The sequence below is a fragment of the Leptodactylus fuscus genome, chromosome 4 (assembly GCF_031893055.1).
Source record: "Leptodactylus fuscus isolate aLepFus1 chromosome 4, aLepFus1.hap2, whole genome shotgun sequence".
NCBI classification, from domain to species: domain Eukaryota; kingdom Metazoa; phylum Chordata; class Amphibia; order Anura; family Leptodactylidae; genus Leptodactylus; species Leptodactylus fuscus.
In genome coordinates, this window is record NC_134268.1 from 98456438 (window position 1) to 98473874 (window position 17437).

General features: G+C 40.6%; 1 protein-coding gene across 1 annotated transcript in view; it reads left to right on the top strand.

The window, feature by feature from the left end:
* CDKAL1 (CDKAL1 threonylcarbamoyladenosine tRNA methylthiotransferase) overlaps positions 1 to 17437 on the top strand; it is a 538831-nt gene that overhangs the window by 182783 nt on the left and 338611 nt on the right. The window contains exon 9 of the mRNA XM_075270938.1: positions 9000 to 9103. Coding sequence (XP_075127039.1) covers positions 9000 to 9103 — 104 coding nt within the window. The remainder of the gene's footprint in view (positions 1 to 8999; positions 9104 to 17437) is intronic.

Sequence of the window (17437 nt, forward strand, 5' to 3'; positions counted from 1 at the left end):
GAATTCCCAGTCAGACAATGGCACTATATACCAGTATTAAAAATTGTGGGTGCACATAACCCCCATATATTCTTTGAATTCCCAGTCAGACAATGGCACTGTATAGCAGTATTAAAAATTGTGGGTGCACATAACCCCCATATATTCTTTGAATTGCCAGTGAGACAATGGCACTGTATACCAGTAGCAAAAATTGTGGGTGTATATAGCCCCAATTCTATTGCTAGGGGACTTGCAGGGTATTTCTGAGGTGAAGGTGGGGGGGCACACCGTTGGAACGGGGATTTGGGGTGTATATATGGGGTATACGGGAATACACTGTCAGTGTGTTCCATTCAGGATCCTGGGAAAGCTGGGTTGCGGCGATTGAGCCCGTCAGTGCCACGTTACACTGACAAGCTTCTCCCTGGAATTGAAGTTATATGTAAGCCCAATATATTCTTTGAATTCCCAGTGAGACAATGGCACTATATGGCAGTAGCAAAAATAGTGGGTGTATATAGCCCCAATTCTATTGCTAGGGGACTTGCAGGGTATTTCTGGGGTGAAGGTGGGGGGGCACACCGTTGGAACGGGTATCGGGGGTATATATCGGGTATACGGGAATACACTGACAGTGTATTCCATTCAGGATCCTGGGAAAGCTGGGTTGCGGCGATTGAGCCCGTCAGTGCCACGTTACACTGACAAGCTTCTCCCTGGAATTTAGCTCTTACAAGAGCTGTTGGTTGTCTTCTCCTTCCTATCCTAGCCTGTCCCTGCCTACCCAGAATCTAACCCCTAGCTAACTGGACGGAAACCTCCGTCCTCGGTGAATTGCAAGCTCAGAATGACGCGAAGCTGGGCGGCGCTGTTCTTTTAAATTAGAGGTCACATGTTTTCGGCAGCCAATGGGTTTTGCCTACTTTTTTCAACGTCACCGGTGTCGTAGTTCCTGTCCCACCTACCCTGCGCTGTTATTGGAGCAAAAAAGGCGCCAGGGAAGGTGGGAGGGGAATCGAGTAATGGCGCACTTTACCACGCGGTGTTCGATTCGATTCGAACATGCCGAACAGCCTAATATCCGATCGAACATGAGTTCGATAGAACACTGTTCGCTCATCTCTAGTTAGCAGGCTAATTTTAGCGTTCTTAAAGCAGCACAATCTAAAGTGTTTTTTTTTTTTTTTTTTTTTTTTTTTTTTTACTATAGTAATGTTCTACCCATGCAGGTTAGCCATGAGAAGAGCCAGGATTATTTTAGCATCCTGTTTTACGTGCTTTTAACCTAAGTAACCAATCTTTAGGCAGTTTTATCGTTGGTAAATTTATGCTTTTACAGTCAAGTCTGTGTTTTACCAGCTCATACTAATCCGGTTTCAGTTCATAAATCTTTCAACAGTGTTTTTTTCAGCGCTCTCAAATAAGGTTCACTGGCAGAATTATGACAGATATTTTGGCATGAAGGCAGCTTTTCTTAAAGACATATTTTTATCAGATGTCAATGGTTGTAGTGTACAAACTGTGACAGCAAGTTATACATAAGGTTGCTTTTTATGTGTATACTCTTTAATGAGATGGCCTTTCTGTTTCTGACACAGCATTGACAATGACAGCTTCTGTAGCTTGTCTCATGAGATCTATTAAGACTGTCTTACATCGTCATTTCAGGCCTAGTGCTGTCTGGTCAAACATCCAGTCTGTGAGATGAGAGCAGTTGACTTCCAGTACCGCTTTAACCTTTGTCTGAGACAATGTAGTGCTCCAACTGGGATCTCTTTCAGATGTGGAAACTTGTTTGCTAAGAATATGACTCAGACCATCAAAATCTCCTGCACAGGTCTTTTAATGGCCCTTTGAAGGTAATAATTTGGCCTAAGGCAAATTCAGCCACATAGTAAAGTTCAGAAAGGCACTTCTCTGGCATGAATTGTTCCGTTTTGTCATTTTAAAATACCCTCTCACAGCTCTAGGAGCCTGTGCTAGATTGTGGACTGAAAATGTATTTTTGTACATGGAAGAGACCCTTATGTATGCTAAAGATATATATATATATATATATATATATATATATATATATATATATCTATATCTCAAAATCATTTTTTTTGAAATGGTGAATTAATCAATGTAGTTGCCTATAACAAGTGGCTTATTAAATGCTGTTTAGAAAGTTGCATGTTACAAAAGCATACTATCTGCCAGCATGATGTTGTGGAGCAGGAAGAGCTAAGCAGATTTTTTTTTTTTTTGGTAAAGCATTCAGTACAACTTGTATTTTGCAGTATCTGGTGGTCCTGGTGACTGTCAATGATCTATGTATGCATACGTATATAGGGAATGCTCCCAGTGATTATCCGATTAACGAGCATGAGCTTATAATAGTACGTCCTGGCCGACCACCCGCTCACTATCTGAAAGCTGACACTCCATTAACCCCTAGTCGGAGCCGAGCATATTTGACCGCAACAGTCAGTTACAGCGAACACCCGCTCCCAATGCTGCCCGCTCAGATAGTAAGTGGATGGCTATCACCGGGCATATTATTATGCCCACATGCGCCAAGTACTAGTACGTCCTTCGTCGTCAATGGGCTAAAGTAAAATTAAAAGATTATGCCAATATAAAGCAAAGATATGGTAGATAATAGTTATTAATGTATTTGGGTGGTATGACTAAATGTCTGAAAAGCAGAGCATTTCACATTTTGAATATCGCTATTTTTTATTTTTATTTTCCATCAAATTTACTATTTTTTTTTTTAAATAAATAAACAAATATTGATCATTTACCTTGAGGACATGTATCACTTTATATGGCAATAACTTTGAGAACTATGACATACACAAATGATTTTTTTTTTCTTACTGGTTTTTTTGTGACACATTGTGCTTCATGTTTGAACATGAAGCACAATGTGTCACAAAAAAACCAGTAAGAAAAAAAAAATCATTTGTGTATGTCATAGTTCTCAAAGTTATTGCCATATAAAGTGATACATGTCCGTTTTGGAAAAATGAGGCCTGGTCCTTAACACACTTTTCGATCTGGTCATTAAAGGGTTTAAGGAGCTCTCCAGGATAACCAATTTTGTAATATGAGGCTGTGGAAGAAAACAAATAAAAACATAACTCTTCCCTGTGTCTTCTAGCAAAGTCCGGTCTTGCCGCTCCAATGTTTTCTACCGGTGGAAGTTTCCGCCGTATATGACCCCTCTGAGGCAAATCAGTGGCCTAAGGAAAGGACATGGGACCTGTTGAATATTGTGTCGTTTTCTTAGGCTGATTGGCCTCAATGGTTATGTGCGGCAGGTACTTGAGCCAGAAGGAAAAACTGGAGCAGCAGGACCAGACTATTTTGGGAGACACTGGAGCATCGGGGACAGGTGAGTGTTGTTTTTTCCCCCCATATTAAAAAAAATAAATTGGTTATTCTGGACAAACCCTTTAAGTAACACCATTCACTGTATTTTTAAGCTCAGAATCATCAGAGAGTTAAATGAATAAAATTCTACTTGTACTAACGCTCTTCATACAGATCTATGTATCCGCTTGCTCATTGTGTTGTATAACTCTCTACTGGTAGATTGTTTTGCATTTTAATTATGAGAGATTTGTCTTAAATTCTCCACATGTCTGTCATAGTGAAGTACTAATGATCCACAACACTTAATCTTTGAGCAGCTACCTAATTTGCTGCCTTTTATGTGGGCTGAAAAGCATGCTCATTGCTTTCATTGGCATAGGTCAGTGATGGTCCAAACTGTAACCCAAAAACCACTAATTTACTGCAATGTGCCAACATGGCAATTCAACCTTAATACTAAGGTTTTATTTTGGGAAAAAAAAACCTGCTACTTTAATATCTTTTATCTTAAAGAAAAACACTGTCTGCCACACAGTATAATATATTCCACAGTGGGCACCCACACTGTGTTATATGTTCCACAGTGGCCTCTACATACGGTAGTAGTATATGCTCTACAGTGGCCCCACACTGTGTTATATGCTCCACAGTAGGCCCCCACACAGTATTTATATTCTCCACAGTGGCCCATATACAGAATAATATGCTACTTATCTTACCTCCTTCTTCCACTACAGTGCAGGCGCAGATGAATGACGTAATACCGCGTGTCGGGGCAGAAGTCACATTCTTCTGTCAGTGTAAGTTGCGGACCCGTGGCTTACACTGACCGTTTTCAGTTGTGCATTTACACATACAGCTGAAAGAAGTACTTGCTCACTAACGGGAAATCCTGTTCTGGATTCCCCATGATAAACTCTTGGAAAGCCTGGATGAAGTGACAGCACGTGTGCCAACAGAGAGTACTCTGAGTGCTTCCTCTGGCACATGTGCCATAGTTTTGACATCAAGGGCATAGGTAAAAGTCCTTGCATTCAGCCAACAGACAAACTTTTATCAGCTGATTTACGGTACATCTTTTTTTTTTTGTAGCTGAGAAATTGTGTAAACTAGTTATTCTCCCAACAATGATGCAAATGGTATAGGGACCAACAATTGTTTTATCATCCCCGTAAGGTTTTATTCAAGGCTTGTGAATGCTTTTCAAACAAGTGATGATCCACAGTTGGTCTATTCAAAATATTTAAAGGGGTTTTCGGGGCAATTTTTTTTTAAAGGTCTGTTAGTGCTATTAATGGGATATAATAAATACTTCAATATACCTATAGCATTGTTTTAAGTGATTTCTGAGTGTCTCTGGTTGCTACTGGCATCTAGGAGAGGTCTGATCTCGGGTATCTACAGACTCATCTCCTCTCCAGAGGAAAAGCCACCCTATCTCACAAATATATAGGCAAGTGGTCTGAGGCTTTGGATAGGCAGATCTCACCTAGACAATAGTGCCGGAAGAAGACGCGTGACGAGGACGTTCCTGAAGAAGATGGAGGCTTCGCTGGAGAGTTCTCTTGCAGCATTAGGGACGCCCCCAGTGCTGTTTGAGCTCTGGGGCCCGCCCCTAGTGCTGCAAGAGACCTCATTTGCATACTGACGAAAACCGGGTGTAGGTCACAGTGATATTCTATGCTCTCCAGTATTCCTGGATCATACTGGAATTTTGCTATTTGCTAATGTATACGGGTATGTATATGACTTTGTTAGCTCTAGCTTTATGCAGTATTTCACAGCAGTCATTCTAAAACCACAAGCACACAATGCACTGGCAATGCCCGGCTATGAATCACTGACTTTATATCTTATTGTTTGCCATTTGTTTGCCAGACCATTATTAACTGAATATTTTCAATTAACTTGTTTGACTAGAAACAAGGAAGGAGGGCACTGTTTGTGTAAAATATGTTTGTCACAAGAGCAAGTGCAAATAGTGACAGAAATGGTGTTTGCACATACTGTTTACGTTCTATTGTTCTCTGTCTACTTTTTGAGCAACTAACTTGTTTTTCTCCTGCTACAATTGGATCTCTGTGTCTTAAGTTGAATCCTCTGTGCCTCCTAAAACAGTTTTGCACTCGCTGCTTCTTCTTACACGGAGTTGTGGAACGTTTTAAAGAGCGCTTGTCTTCTCAGAACGGCAGACAGAGCTGTATAGGTGACAGAAAGTGCAGTGTAAATATGGCTTTGTGCATGTTCATGCTTATTGCATGACTGAGAAATCCCATGTTTAATTCCTTTAGCTCTGGGCTACCAACTGTCCAGGGGAAATTCTCTTCATGTGCAGCCGTTCCCATCACCTCCGAGTGGTGGCTCCTTAGTGGAACGGAGGGGAGGGGCTGGGGAGAGTTCAGTACAGATTACAATTCTGGTCACAGGGACATTGAAACTTGGATATTTCAGTAATGACCATTCATATAGGTATGTTTATATTCTAGGCTCATTGCCTGTATACAGTGAAAGAAATAAGTATTTGATCCCTTGCTGATTTTGTAAGTTTGCCCGCTGACACAGACCTGAACAGTCTATATTTTTAAGGGTAGGATAATTTTAACAGTGAGAGAGTATCAAAAATAAAATCCAGAAAATCACATTGTATAAATGTATTTGCATTTTGCATAGAGAAATAAGTATTTGATCCCTCTGGTAAAAAAGACTTGATACTTGGTGGCAAAACCCTTGTTGGCGCACACAGCAGTCAGATGTTTTTTTGTAGGTGATGATGAGGTTTTCGCACGTCAAGGCCTCTCCTCTTTGCAGATCATCTCTAAATCATTAAAATTTTGACTCTGTCGCTTGGCAACTTGGAACTTCAGCTCCCTCCATAATTTTTCTATGGGAAATAAGGTCTGGAGAATGGCGAGGCCACTCCATGACCTTAATCTGCTTCTTTTAGAGCCACTCCTTTGTTGTCTTGGCTGTATGTTTTGATTCATACAACCATTTTTAATGTCCTGGCGGAGGGAAGGAGGTTGTCACTCAGGATTTTATGGGACATGGCTCCACCCCTAAAACATAAGGTTTCCACCTCCATGCTTGACAGTGGGGACGGTGTTCTTTAGCTCTTAAGCAGCATTTCTCTTCCTTCAAACACGGCGAGTTGAGTTAATGCCAAATAGCTCAATTTTTGTCTCATCTGACCAATCTGTGAGAGTGTGAGAGTGATTGGGAGAAGATACTGTGGAAATAATTATTTCCTTCACTGTAGCTCTGTCATCAGTTTGGAGGATTCAAAATCACTGATAGATCGTCTTTATGGATTATCAGTAATGATTATTCTTTATTAAAGGGGTTGTCCCGTCACAAGGATCCTATCTATAATGCTTGTAAATGTAAGACTTTTCCTAAATACACTGCTTCAGCAAAACTGCTTTGTTTGGCCACTATCTCACTTTATTCATTTTTTTGTGGCCACAGCCCTGACCTGAGTCAAGTGATGTCAGCCTGCTCTGAGGGGGGAGGGAGGAGGGGCTAAGTGCACGGGAACGAGCCTGGAGGGGGGGGGGGGGTAGTTTACCCTTTGGGGGACAGGTGAAGCCAGCAACATCGCTATGTGCCTGCCCTGCATGAAGCCAGCAGCGGCAGAAGCGATGCTGCTATTCCGGGGCAGGGGGGCGGAGGAGCGGAATAACAGCATCGCTTCTGCCGCTGCTGTCTTCATGCAGGGCAGGCACATAGCGATGTTGCTGGCTTCACCTGTGCCGGCGTCTAACTCCCCGGCATCCGCTGTAATAGGCGGATGCTGGGGACTGTTAGACGCCGGCACAGGCACATCGCTATGCTTCTGCCCTGCATGAAGACAGCAGCGGCAGAAGCGATGCTGTTCCGCTCCGGGGTCACATATGCAAAGCCAAGCGGCAAGTTGCCGCCGGCCCTGCGTGCAAGCTCATACACCAGTCTAACCTTCACAATGCTAATACAGACCCGCAGGGTGTCGGGTCTGTATTCGCATTGTGAAGGGTAGAATGGTGTATGAGCGCGCACGCAGGGCCGGCGGCATCTCGCCGCTTGGCTTTGCATATGTGACCCCGCCTACCAATGACGAGACAAAGCCGGAAGACTGAAGATTTTAGAGGAACGAAGACGGGTAAGTATGTGACGTGGGGGTACCCCTTTAAGTAAATTTTTTAGCTAAAATGTGTTGGCCAGAAATGACTAAAGCCCTATTGTACAATTACAACTAACGCTGGGTTCACACCTGCGTCTTGGGTCTCCGTTCTATGGTTTCCGTCTTCTGCATGGCAGAAGACGGAAACCATAGACCGGGTCCGGCCGTGCGCGGCGGTGAGCGTTTTGCGCTCTCCGCCGCGAAACCGGATTTTTTTATCCGGACACAGAGTACTGCATGTCCGACTCTGTGTCCGGATTATAAAACCCGGTTTTGCGGCGGAGAGCGCAAAACGCTCACTGCCGCGCATGGCCGGACAGCTTTCTCACCCATTCAAATGAATGGGTGAGAAAGTCTCCTGCAGGTTTCCGTATCCTGCCTGTGTTTTAGGCAGGAAACGGAAACCTAAGTACGGAGACCGGGCCGCAGATGTGAGCGAGCCCTTATGTAACACACTGATTTAAAATACTAATAGTTCCTCAGTATTCTCATAAATAGTTATAATATGGCGCAGTTATTTATCCTATGTGCTTTTCTGAGGATTTTCACAAGTGGTACATGCCATATGCTTCGTTTCTCAGTCTGTGCACAGGTCAACTTGTAATGCTATACAATTCTGAGCAAGTTATACTGCATCATGAACAGGATCTCTTTGCTCACATGGTCACTGCGCCTTCTGTTTGATACAGTTTTTAGAAGTATAATTTGTTGTTGCAAATGGGTGCTTGAAGGGATGTCTGAAAAGAAGGGGGATAGGTTTGAGTCGTAACAAGAAGATGGAAAGCAAAGAATACTGTGTACCATTCTGTTTACACAGGTGAAGTTAGCTGTATACCAAAAACATTTTTTGGGAATGATTTCATGAATAATGTCACACAGAGCTCTATAAACCTCTCTTACAGGTATGGCAAAGCATCAGTAAGAACAGGTTATGTAGGTCTTGGTAGACACTCACTATTTTCTTAGGTTTGCTTTAAAGGCATACCCCAAGTAAAACAATCACATAAAAATGCAGTCCTGTCTGCAGTCAGCATGGCATAAAGCAGGAAGAGCCGAACAGATTGATATAATAAGTAGTTTAGCAGTAGAACATGTGCTGATTCATCTTACAAAACAGCTTTTCATAAAGAATAGTACAGGTGAATATAGGAAACGCTGCAATCTTATAGAACTCTCTATAACTGTATTTTATTAGAGAATGTTTCATTCTCCAGTTATATTAGATTTTTTTTGTAATAATCTCCTAAATAATTCAATATACAGTAGAAAGGTTGTTTTATAATTGGAGTTTCTCTTTACATTTATGTACATTGTAGCCAAGTGGGCAGTATCTACTGGATGATTTCCACTCTTGTGTATATGTGTGTCCCCAGTTACTGTCAGTGATTAAGCAGGGATCACACATTGGACTCCTTTTTTTTTTTTTTTTTTTCCTTAGTGGACTCTCATTATTTTTTTAGTTATTCTTTTGGTAATTATGTGTTTTGTTTGTTTACAGCTGTTTAAATGCATGTACGTACTGCAAAACTAAACATGCTAGAGGAGAGCTTGCCAGTTACTCTATAGATGAGTTGGTCGATCGGGCAAAGCAGTCTTTCCAAGGTAAGAAGTCATTGTTTTACATACTGATACTAAGAGTTTTATTTGTTTGCTGAGCTCCAGCCTCTATAAAGCCTGGTTCACATCTGCGTTTGGGGAGTGCGCTTGGGGACTCCCCGAACGGAATACCAAACGCATTAAAAAGCAGTTAGCTAAGAAACCACACGGACCCCATAGACTGTAATGAGGTCCGTGTGGTTTCCGCATGAAACATGTAGAGAGAAAAGTACTGCTTGCATAATTCGTGCGGAAACCACATGGACCCCATTATAGTCAATGGGGTCTGTGTGGTTTCTTAGCTAACTGATTTTTAATGTGTTTGGTATTCCGTTTTTTTTTTTTTTTTTTTCCTGAGCAGCTGCCATACATACCCGGCATCCGTCGTACTATTACAGCATATATCTGGAGAGGGTTAATGCAATGTTCTGTAACAATAGCCTCTGGACCCTCCATGATAGTGAACTTTGTCTATTATGTGGTAAGGGTATTGTACTTTTTTACAGACCTTTGCCTTCATTATAATGCGCCTCAGTGATAGCAAATGTAAAATACAAGCTAGACTATTCATCTATATCATTCTACAGCACTAAAATGTCACTTTGTGAAATAGTCAAACATTTGTTTCAGATCCTTGAGGACTTGTACTTTGTGCAGGATGCAAGATTTTGCTTACACCAGAGCATAAAAATTGTCGTCTAAGATAATGTAATGCAATCTTGGTAAATTAAAAAAGAAAAAAGTAGTAGATAAACCAGAAGGAACAACTGTCAGTTGGCATGGCTTTTATCAATTTATGCAAGATAAAATTTTCCCTGTAATGGGAACATATGGTACTCTGGGTTTGATTTGCTGGTATCCCTTCATCCATTTGCAGTATGATGAATTGCTTAGCATGTCCAACTTGCATCTGTGTAGTTGCCCCCTCTCCTTTTCTATACACAAACTCACTTTTTTTTTCTCTTCCTGTCAAGTCGATTTGCACAATTTTGACACACAGATGTGACTGAATTAACAATTAGGCCTGAGGTATTCCTTTGTGCATATTTAGGTTCCATAATCTGTATTTTATTTTTTAAAAATGGGAAATATTTGAGACTTTGTGGAATAAGGGATTTTTTTGTCTGGACATTATACATATTGGATGTGTTTTTTGACCTTTACCACTACCAGATAAGTTGTCATTTAGTAGTCATCCACTATGCTATGTTTTCTATTGTGCAACGTTATTTAGCTTTGTTATATACTGATCACAACTTGCAAGCTTTTGCTTTAATATAATGATCCATTGTTTAGTTTACTCTTTTCCAAAACTTGCTGAAGGCTGCAACTGTCCTAAACTCTTATTTACACACACAAACACACAAAACACTGTGGATGCATTGTAGGAAGTGTTGTACAGAAAGACTCTAACAGCTTGTTTAATATCTTAAAGAGGACCTTTCACCATATCTGGGCACAGGCAGTGTTATATACTGCCAGAAAGCTGACAGTGCGCTGAATTCAGCGCACTGTCGGCTTTCCCGATCCGTGCCCGGTGTAAAGCGCTATCGGTCCCGGAACCGTAGCGCTTTACAGTCAGAAGGGCGTTTCTGACCATTAGCCAGAGACGTCCTTCTGCCTCGCGGCGCCAATCGCGCTGTGCTGTGGAGCCGGGAGGAACTCCCCCCTCCCGCTCCTGATAATGCTAGTCTACGGACAAGCTGTGTGAGCAGAGGGAGGGGGGCGTTCCTCCCGGCTCCACAGTACAGCGCGATTGGCGCCGCGAGGCAGAAGGACGTCTCTGGCTAATGGTCAGAAACGCCCTTCTGACCATAGAAGAGCTACGGTACCGGGCCGTAAGCTCTTCACACCGGGCACAGATCGGGAAAGCCGACAGTGCGCTGAATTCAGCGCACTGTCAGCTTTCTGGCAGTATATAGAACTGCCTGTGCCCGGATATGGTGAAAGGTCCTCTTTAAAGGTAAAGAATTTTAATTTGCATTGACACTTTTGTCCAATAAAATGCATCAGAAGTACCATATGCACAACTTACAGCAAGTTTACTACTGTAATAACATTTTCCTAAGATATTTTTCATGGAAAACCATTGATCTGAAGCATAAAAAGACTATGGTTGACTCTAGTGTATGTGTATAAAAGGTGATACTATTAAAGTGACACTGTGTCGTGACCTCAAAAATATTATGTAATCAGTATCTGTAAAGTTTTGGATTTTCTCCTAGGACTTTTCTGCTTTTTAGCTCCTCTGCATCAGGGCAGAGCTATGATCTCAGACTTTAGCTTGGCTATGGTGCCTGCATGGAGTTCGGGGTGACCTGAACCACACCTGTCATTAGTTCAAGCTACTTCTCTCTCCCCTGTCCATGTAGGGCTTCCGTCACAGAATGTTTGCTTTATATTAATACAATTCTATAGCTTTTAAAGATGTCGGTGAAAGGAGATGATTCATAGCCTATCTCTCAATCATCCCAGATTCAGTGGAACAATCTTCATGGGCTGTCTTACCGTTATGGGCAGCACGTCTTTTCTTTATGGACATGCCACCCGTGACCAGATAAAGTTGAATACCATGATGAAAAATGGAGCATTCAGTTCCCTGCTCTACCATTCACACCCTTTACTGCCAGCAGATTGCCACATGGTCATGCCTGACTGTGTTCATCATAGAGAGCTTGGAGGGGAATGGGGAAAATTGAGCATTATACTGTTAAGACTTCAAAGAGCTAAAGCCCCTCCCAAGTGTAATGCATGACATAAAACTTCTTTTATACTAGAAACTGAGTGCTTTGGCTTCTCTTTTTAATTTGTGCCACCATGCAATAATCATCCAAAGGTATTGACTAGGATTGGGCATTAGTGAGGACATAAGTGAGTCTAGGAATAGTGTGTCTTTGTCTCCATGAAAAATAAACAGCCCATGGATGGCATCCCGGTCGTCTTTTCATAATTTTCACTGACTAGAATGAATGAATGAATGGACCAAAATAGAGCATGTCTCAGTATGTGCACCTGTATATAGTCATTAAAATCGATGAATTTACATGTAGTCCATGGATAACAAGAACATCACAGATCTACAAAATGCAGATGTGTAAATAAGCCTATAGTAGTGCTTAATGTAGTGGTCAACCAATAGGCATATTGTGAGGTTCTTAAATGTGTCCTTGGACTGTTATAGGGCCAGCTCCTTTTTCCATAGAGTTGGGTGAAGCAGTAAGCGAGCTCTTTCACACAGTCGTGCTTTTGGTCAGTATTTTCTCTATATATTTAATTTAGCTGGAGAAAAAAAAATGAAAAGAAAAACATGAAAAACAGGAAAATATAACAGAGGCTTATAATAAAGCATACAACAGCACTAATCATTATCATGAAGAATTTAGCTGCTCCATATGAACTTGCCTTTCTCTGAGGACTGCATTTTAGGCGCATGGCGGCCACGTTTTCTTTAGACATCTAGTTGGTTATCAATGCTTTTAGACAATCTGCACTTTCTATTATATGCTTACTGTGAATTCCTTGTAAATTATCAGATTATCGGCCTGGACCTTGAAGTGTTGCTTTGCGCAAAAGAATTATAAAATTAATTTTTCAGTCCATCCTGAAATTGGTGAATTTATAAAGTTGTCCAACACTCTGTGCTGTAAAGAAGTGGTCAAGCAGTTTATTAATTCGATACAAAGCAGATGGATGTTTTTCTCTATGTTTAGATCATTATGCTGTGTCCAAGACCTTATGTAGCTTGAAGCAACAAGCTATGCTAAGGAGCTAGTTTCAGATTTTATAAACCTTTACAAGGGGCACATTCAGCTTCAGTAATGAAGTCACTGTGAACCTTACGAAAAGGGAAAAAAACCCTTAATTTACGAGCTGAATGAGCTCTGGAGGTTGCAGTGTGAGTATTTAGTGATGGCATTGGTCTGCTCTGTAATTGGTATGACAAATGGGGACATTAGTGCTGGCCGTTGTGTTTATAACCCAAGACGGCTTCTCAAGTACTGCTAGGCATGCAGTATCTAGTGGAGGGAATACAGCAAGAAGCTGCTGAGTTCTACATTTTCTTAGCAGACGATACAAGTCACTGTGGGCCTAAATGTGTGTATCTTATGCTCAAGAAGGAGCCTTCACTGAACATATATTAATGTTAAAAGTAAATCTTTTCTTGGGCAATGTGACATCTGCTTAGAGTATAAATCTTAGTTTCAATAGGGCAGAATAATACAGAGCTAGTGACATGTTCACAAATGCATATGTGGTCCCGATTCAAAAATGTTGTTCTAAGAATGTCTTCATGGTTCATTATATAAGTATGGCCTAGCCAAAGTTGTAAGTAGGCCTAAACAGAAAAACGCTACAATTCTACATCACAGTAATTTTTATATTAATATTTATAATTTTACAATTTCTATGAAATCTTCCACTTTCACACAAATGTATTGACTCTGTTCATTAAATAAATATATAAATATAAATATATCAAGCAAGATAAAAGGAAAAAAACTGCATTACTGCGCTATGTGACCCAATTCCATTCTGTATCCTCAATATATATGGCTTCTGTACAAGAGCCATAATACACTTGTATGAAAATGGCCCATTCTTTGTGAATTTTGAATGTTTGGAATGGTTAGTTTAGTCAGTTTCTGCTGACCCTCGATAAGTTTTAGTAATAAGAACAAGTGTCACAGATAATACTATAAGGCAAGCTTGTGTGAAAAGTCAGGAGTTGGATTTGAAAAGGTGTTTATACCGAACTAGGTCTGTATCCCACCAATGGATGCACAGGCTAGGTCATAGAGCACTGCAGAGATTGATTTGTTGCTAAACCACAATCTTCAGCGGCCACTCCTGTCCGTCAAGTTTCGAATGTCTAAAGCTGGTTGTAACGTCATCATGCTGAGCTGGTACCTTACTGGCCAGGAGAACCAGGCACTCCGCCCAGCAATGAAGGAACGAGGGGGGGAATAACCCCATTAATGCTGCTCAACATAAAGTTGAAATTTTGTGCCCTCTATTATATAGATCTCTTTATACAGACCCTCAATTTCCCTGACTTGTATAACTGACATTTTTCCTGCTTGTAATGAATACTTCTGTAATATTATGTAAACCAAAGGGTCATATTTATTCCAAACATACATAGAGCCATAAAAATGTGATATAAAATTCATGGCTTGTTTATGGAAATAAGAAAGCTGTGGGCATGTCCAGCTTTGGTTACATATGTTACACTTCTCTAATATTCTTTTGTCCTAGAGGACTTTGTCTAGGAGCAGAAAGAGAATTTATTTACATATGCTAAGTTTATTCTTGTTTTTTTTTTTTTTCCTGTGGACTTGCAAAAGCTACTTTCTTTGGGTATTTGCAAAAATTGATAAAATCGGCATGCGAGAATAAACCAATATACTATACATGTGAGTGATGCCTGTTGTACATAATATGTGCTGGAGCATCTTTTTTTTCTTTCTTTAGCATCTTGCTATTGTTCTTGAAATTTATGGCTAAACAGACAACTGGGTAATACCATTTGCCTTGTGAATTTGGTTTGTACCTACATAGTCTGAGACCATCCGTGGTGTTTCAAAAGTGTGCATGTTTAGGAAACAGACTGTTATATATATATATATATATATATATATATATATATATATATATATATATATATATACTTAGCCAGTCACTGTGGGTCGTGTGGGCACAACTCAACATGACTCTAACTTATTTTTTTACCCAAAAAAAGAAAAGGAAATAGAGATGATTTCTTCAACATAAAGTCTATTCCATTGTAATGTTTAGGCTCAATATTGCTTGGCTAGGTGCACAGGATTCTGGTAAAATATGCTAATGTGATCAGGTACATGGGAATGCTTCTTTATGGATATGGGCAAAGTTCCACACCTGCCACATGTTTCTGCTTATGTTTCCTTTAATGTACCACACAGGAGAACAGTCAATGCTGCCAGAGGTGAAAGCAGCAAAGATTTTTTTTTTTTTGTTCGTTCTTGTTTAAGGAAACAAAAGTTCAACTGAGGCTTTTCCTCTTCTGTATTTTATTCATGGCATTGAATCCAAGCCTTTCTGTGGGATCATTTTGACTTAATCACATGGGCTAAATTGGCTTTTGAAGATCTTATTTAATGTAATTTTAATAGCCACATAAAGATATGAAACTGATATTGCTACCTGGTGATTTGCTGTCCTGACCTTCTGCAAGATGTTAGTCTGGCACCAATCTGAATGTGTAACGCCAGCAGTATTGTCAGTTCAGCACAGCTTCCTGTATAAAATTAAGAGAAATGTAGAGTTATTTCATATTCAACTATGGATATTTATTTCCTTCTATTTTATTGATTTAAGTAGATTATTTTGCATCTACCGTATATACTCAAGTATAAGCCGACCCGGATATAAGCAGAGACCCCTAATTTTACCACAAAAAACTGGGAGAACTTATTGACTCGAGTTTAAGCCGAGGGGGGTGAAATCCACCATTGCAAATAAAAAACTCCATGGGGATCATAGTAATTGCAGTTAACCCCATCATGTCCCTCACATTAACCCTCTGTGTGCCTCACATAAGAGTTACTGATATGTGGGACATATGGAGGTAATAATTAGGTATCTTCATAATTAAGGTCCTTCATTAGTACCTCATGTGTCTCACATATTAGTAACCCTTATATGGGGCACACGTGTTAATATGAGGGACATGATGGGGTTAACTGTTATTAATGTGAGGCACATGGAGTTACTGAAACCAAATTAATAACCCCAAATGCCTGACATTAATAGGCAGAGTAACTAAAGGAAGGTACCTGTGTGTGTCACTTTACTGTAGCTTCCTCTCCTCCATACAACAGACATCTTCCATAAGACACAATGAATCCTGGCCACTCATCTATAGGGTAGGTGCTAAATCCTAGTGTGCTAAAGGACATCTGATGACGTCATGACCATGTGATTGGACTCTGGTGTGGGCGGAGCTACTAGGATTTAGACTAAACCTTATCTGCAGATGTTACATACCAGTGGCTACAGGACCTTTGATGACATCACAGACACGTGACCTCATGACAAGCCAATCACAGAGCAGTAGCACTAAAGGACCTCCCCCTTCCAGTTTTCTGTGCTCCGTGGACCCTGACTCGTGTATAAGCTGAGGAGAGCTTTTTCAGCATGAAAAATGTGCTGAAAAAGTCAGCTTATACTCGAGTGTATACGGTACTTTTTTTCTTGTAAATTGTTGAGAATGTATGTCATTTTTACAAAATGACCATACAAAATCTATTTAAAAAGCCTGTGATCTTAGAAAACAAAGCCAAACATGCAGATGTACTCTAGTTGGTTCCACTTTACATGCTACCTGCATAGTTCTTTGTCTTTCTTTCTTTCTTTCTTTCTTTCTTTCTTTCTTTCTTGATCGATCGTTCTTTCTTTCTTTCTTTCTTTCTTTCTTTCTTTCTTTCTTTCTTTCTTTCTTTCTTTCTTTCTTTCTTTCTTTCTTTCTTTCTTTCTTTCAAATCCCTTCTTTATCATCCTAAAATAGGTTGTCAGCAGCCATTCCATATCACACAGGAGCTGGTCCTTACTATTTGTCAGGTGCTGAGATGAAATGGATTAGTAAAGGTGCTATTGACATGAAAATCTCTCGGATTCTGCCTCCAAATAGCCCCTGACACCAGCCTCTATTCATTTCAATGGGTTTCAGATGCTGATTTTTCCTCTAGCAGCTTTTTTCAGCTAGTGGGAAAATAAGCATCATGCTCTATCTTCAGGCAAATCCCACCTGGTAACTTCCATTGAAGTGAATGTTAGTTGGATGTGGAATTTAGACAAGAGGAAAAATCAGCTTCAAATTCTTGAAGCTGAATTTTTCAGCTAGGAAAAATTCCTGAAACGGGAATTTGAAGCTGATTTTTCCGCTTGTCCAAATTCCACATCACAATCTGCACCTGCCAGACGATATTTTTTCTATCTCCCATTCACTTCAGTGGGAGTTAGGCCGGGCCCCATGTGGTGTAAATGCCGCAATTTACGCAGGAAAAATTGCGACGTTTTACAGTCAGGGCAAAGTAGATGGAATTCTAGGGAATCCCATGCCCACTTTGCGGTAAAAACTGCAGTGAGGACACGCCGCGATTTAAAAAATGGCACAGTTTTGGAAATCGCAGCATGTCAATTATACCTATGGAAATGCCGGCAGTTTCCCCATAGGTATAATTGTAACATTAAGTTTGTGGAGGAAAACTCTGAACTTTCTGTCTAAAGCGCTGCGGGAAGAACCGTGATGCAATGTTTTTTCTGCAGTACTTTTTTGCTGTGGGATGCCCTGTGGGGCCT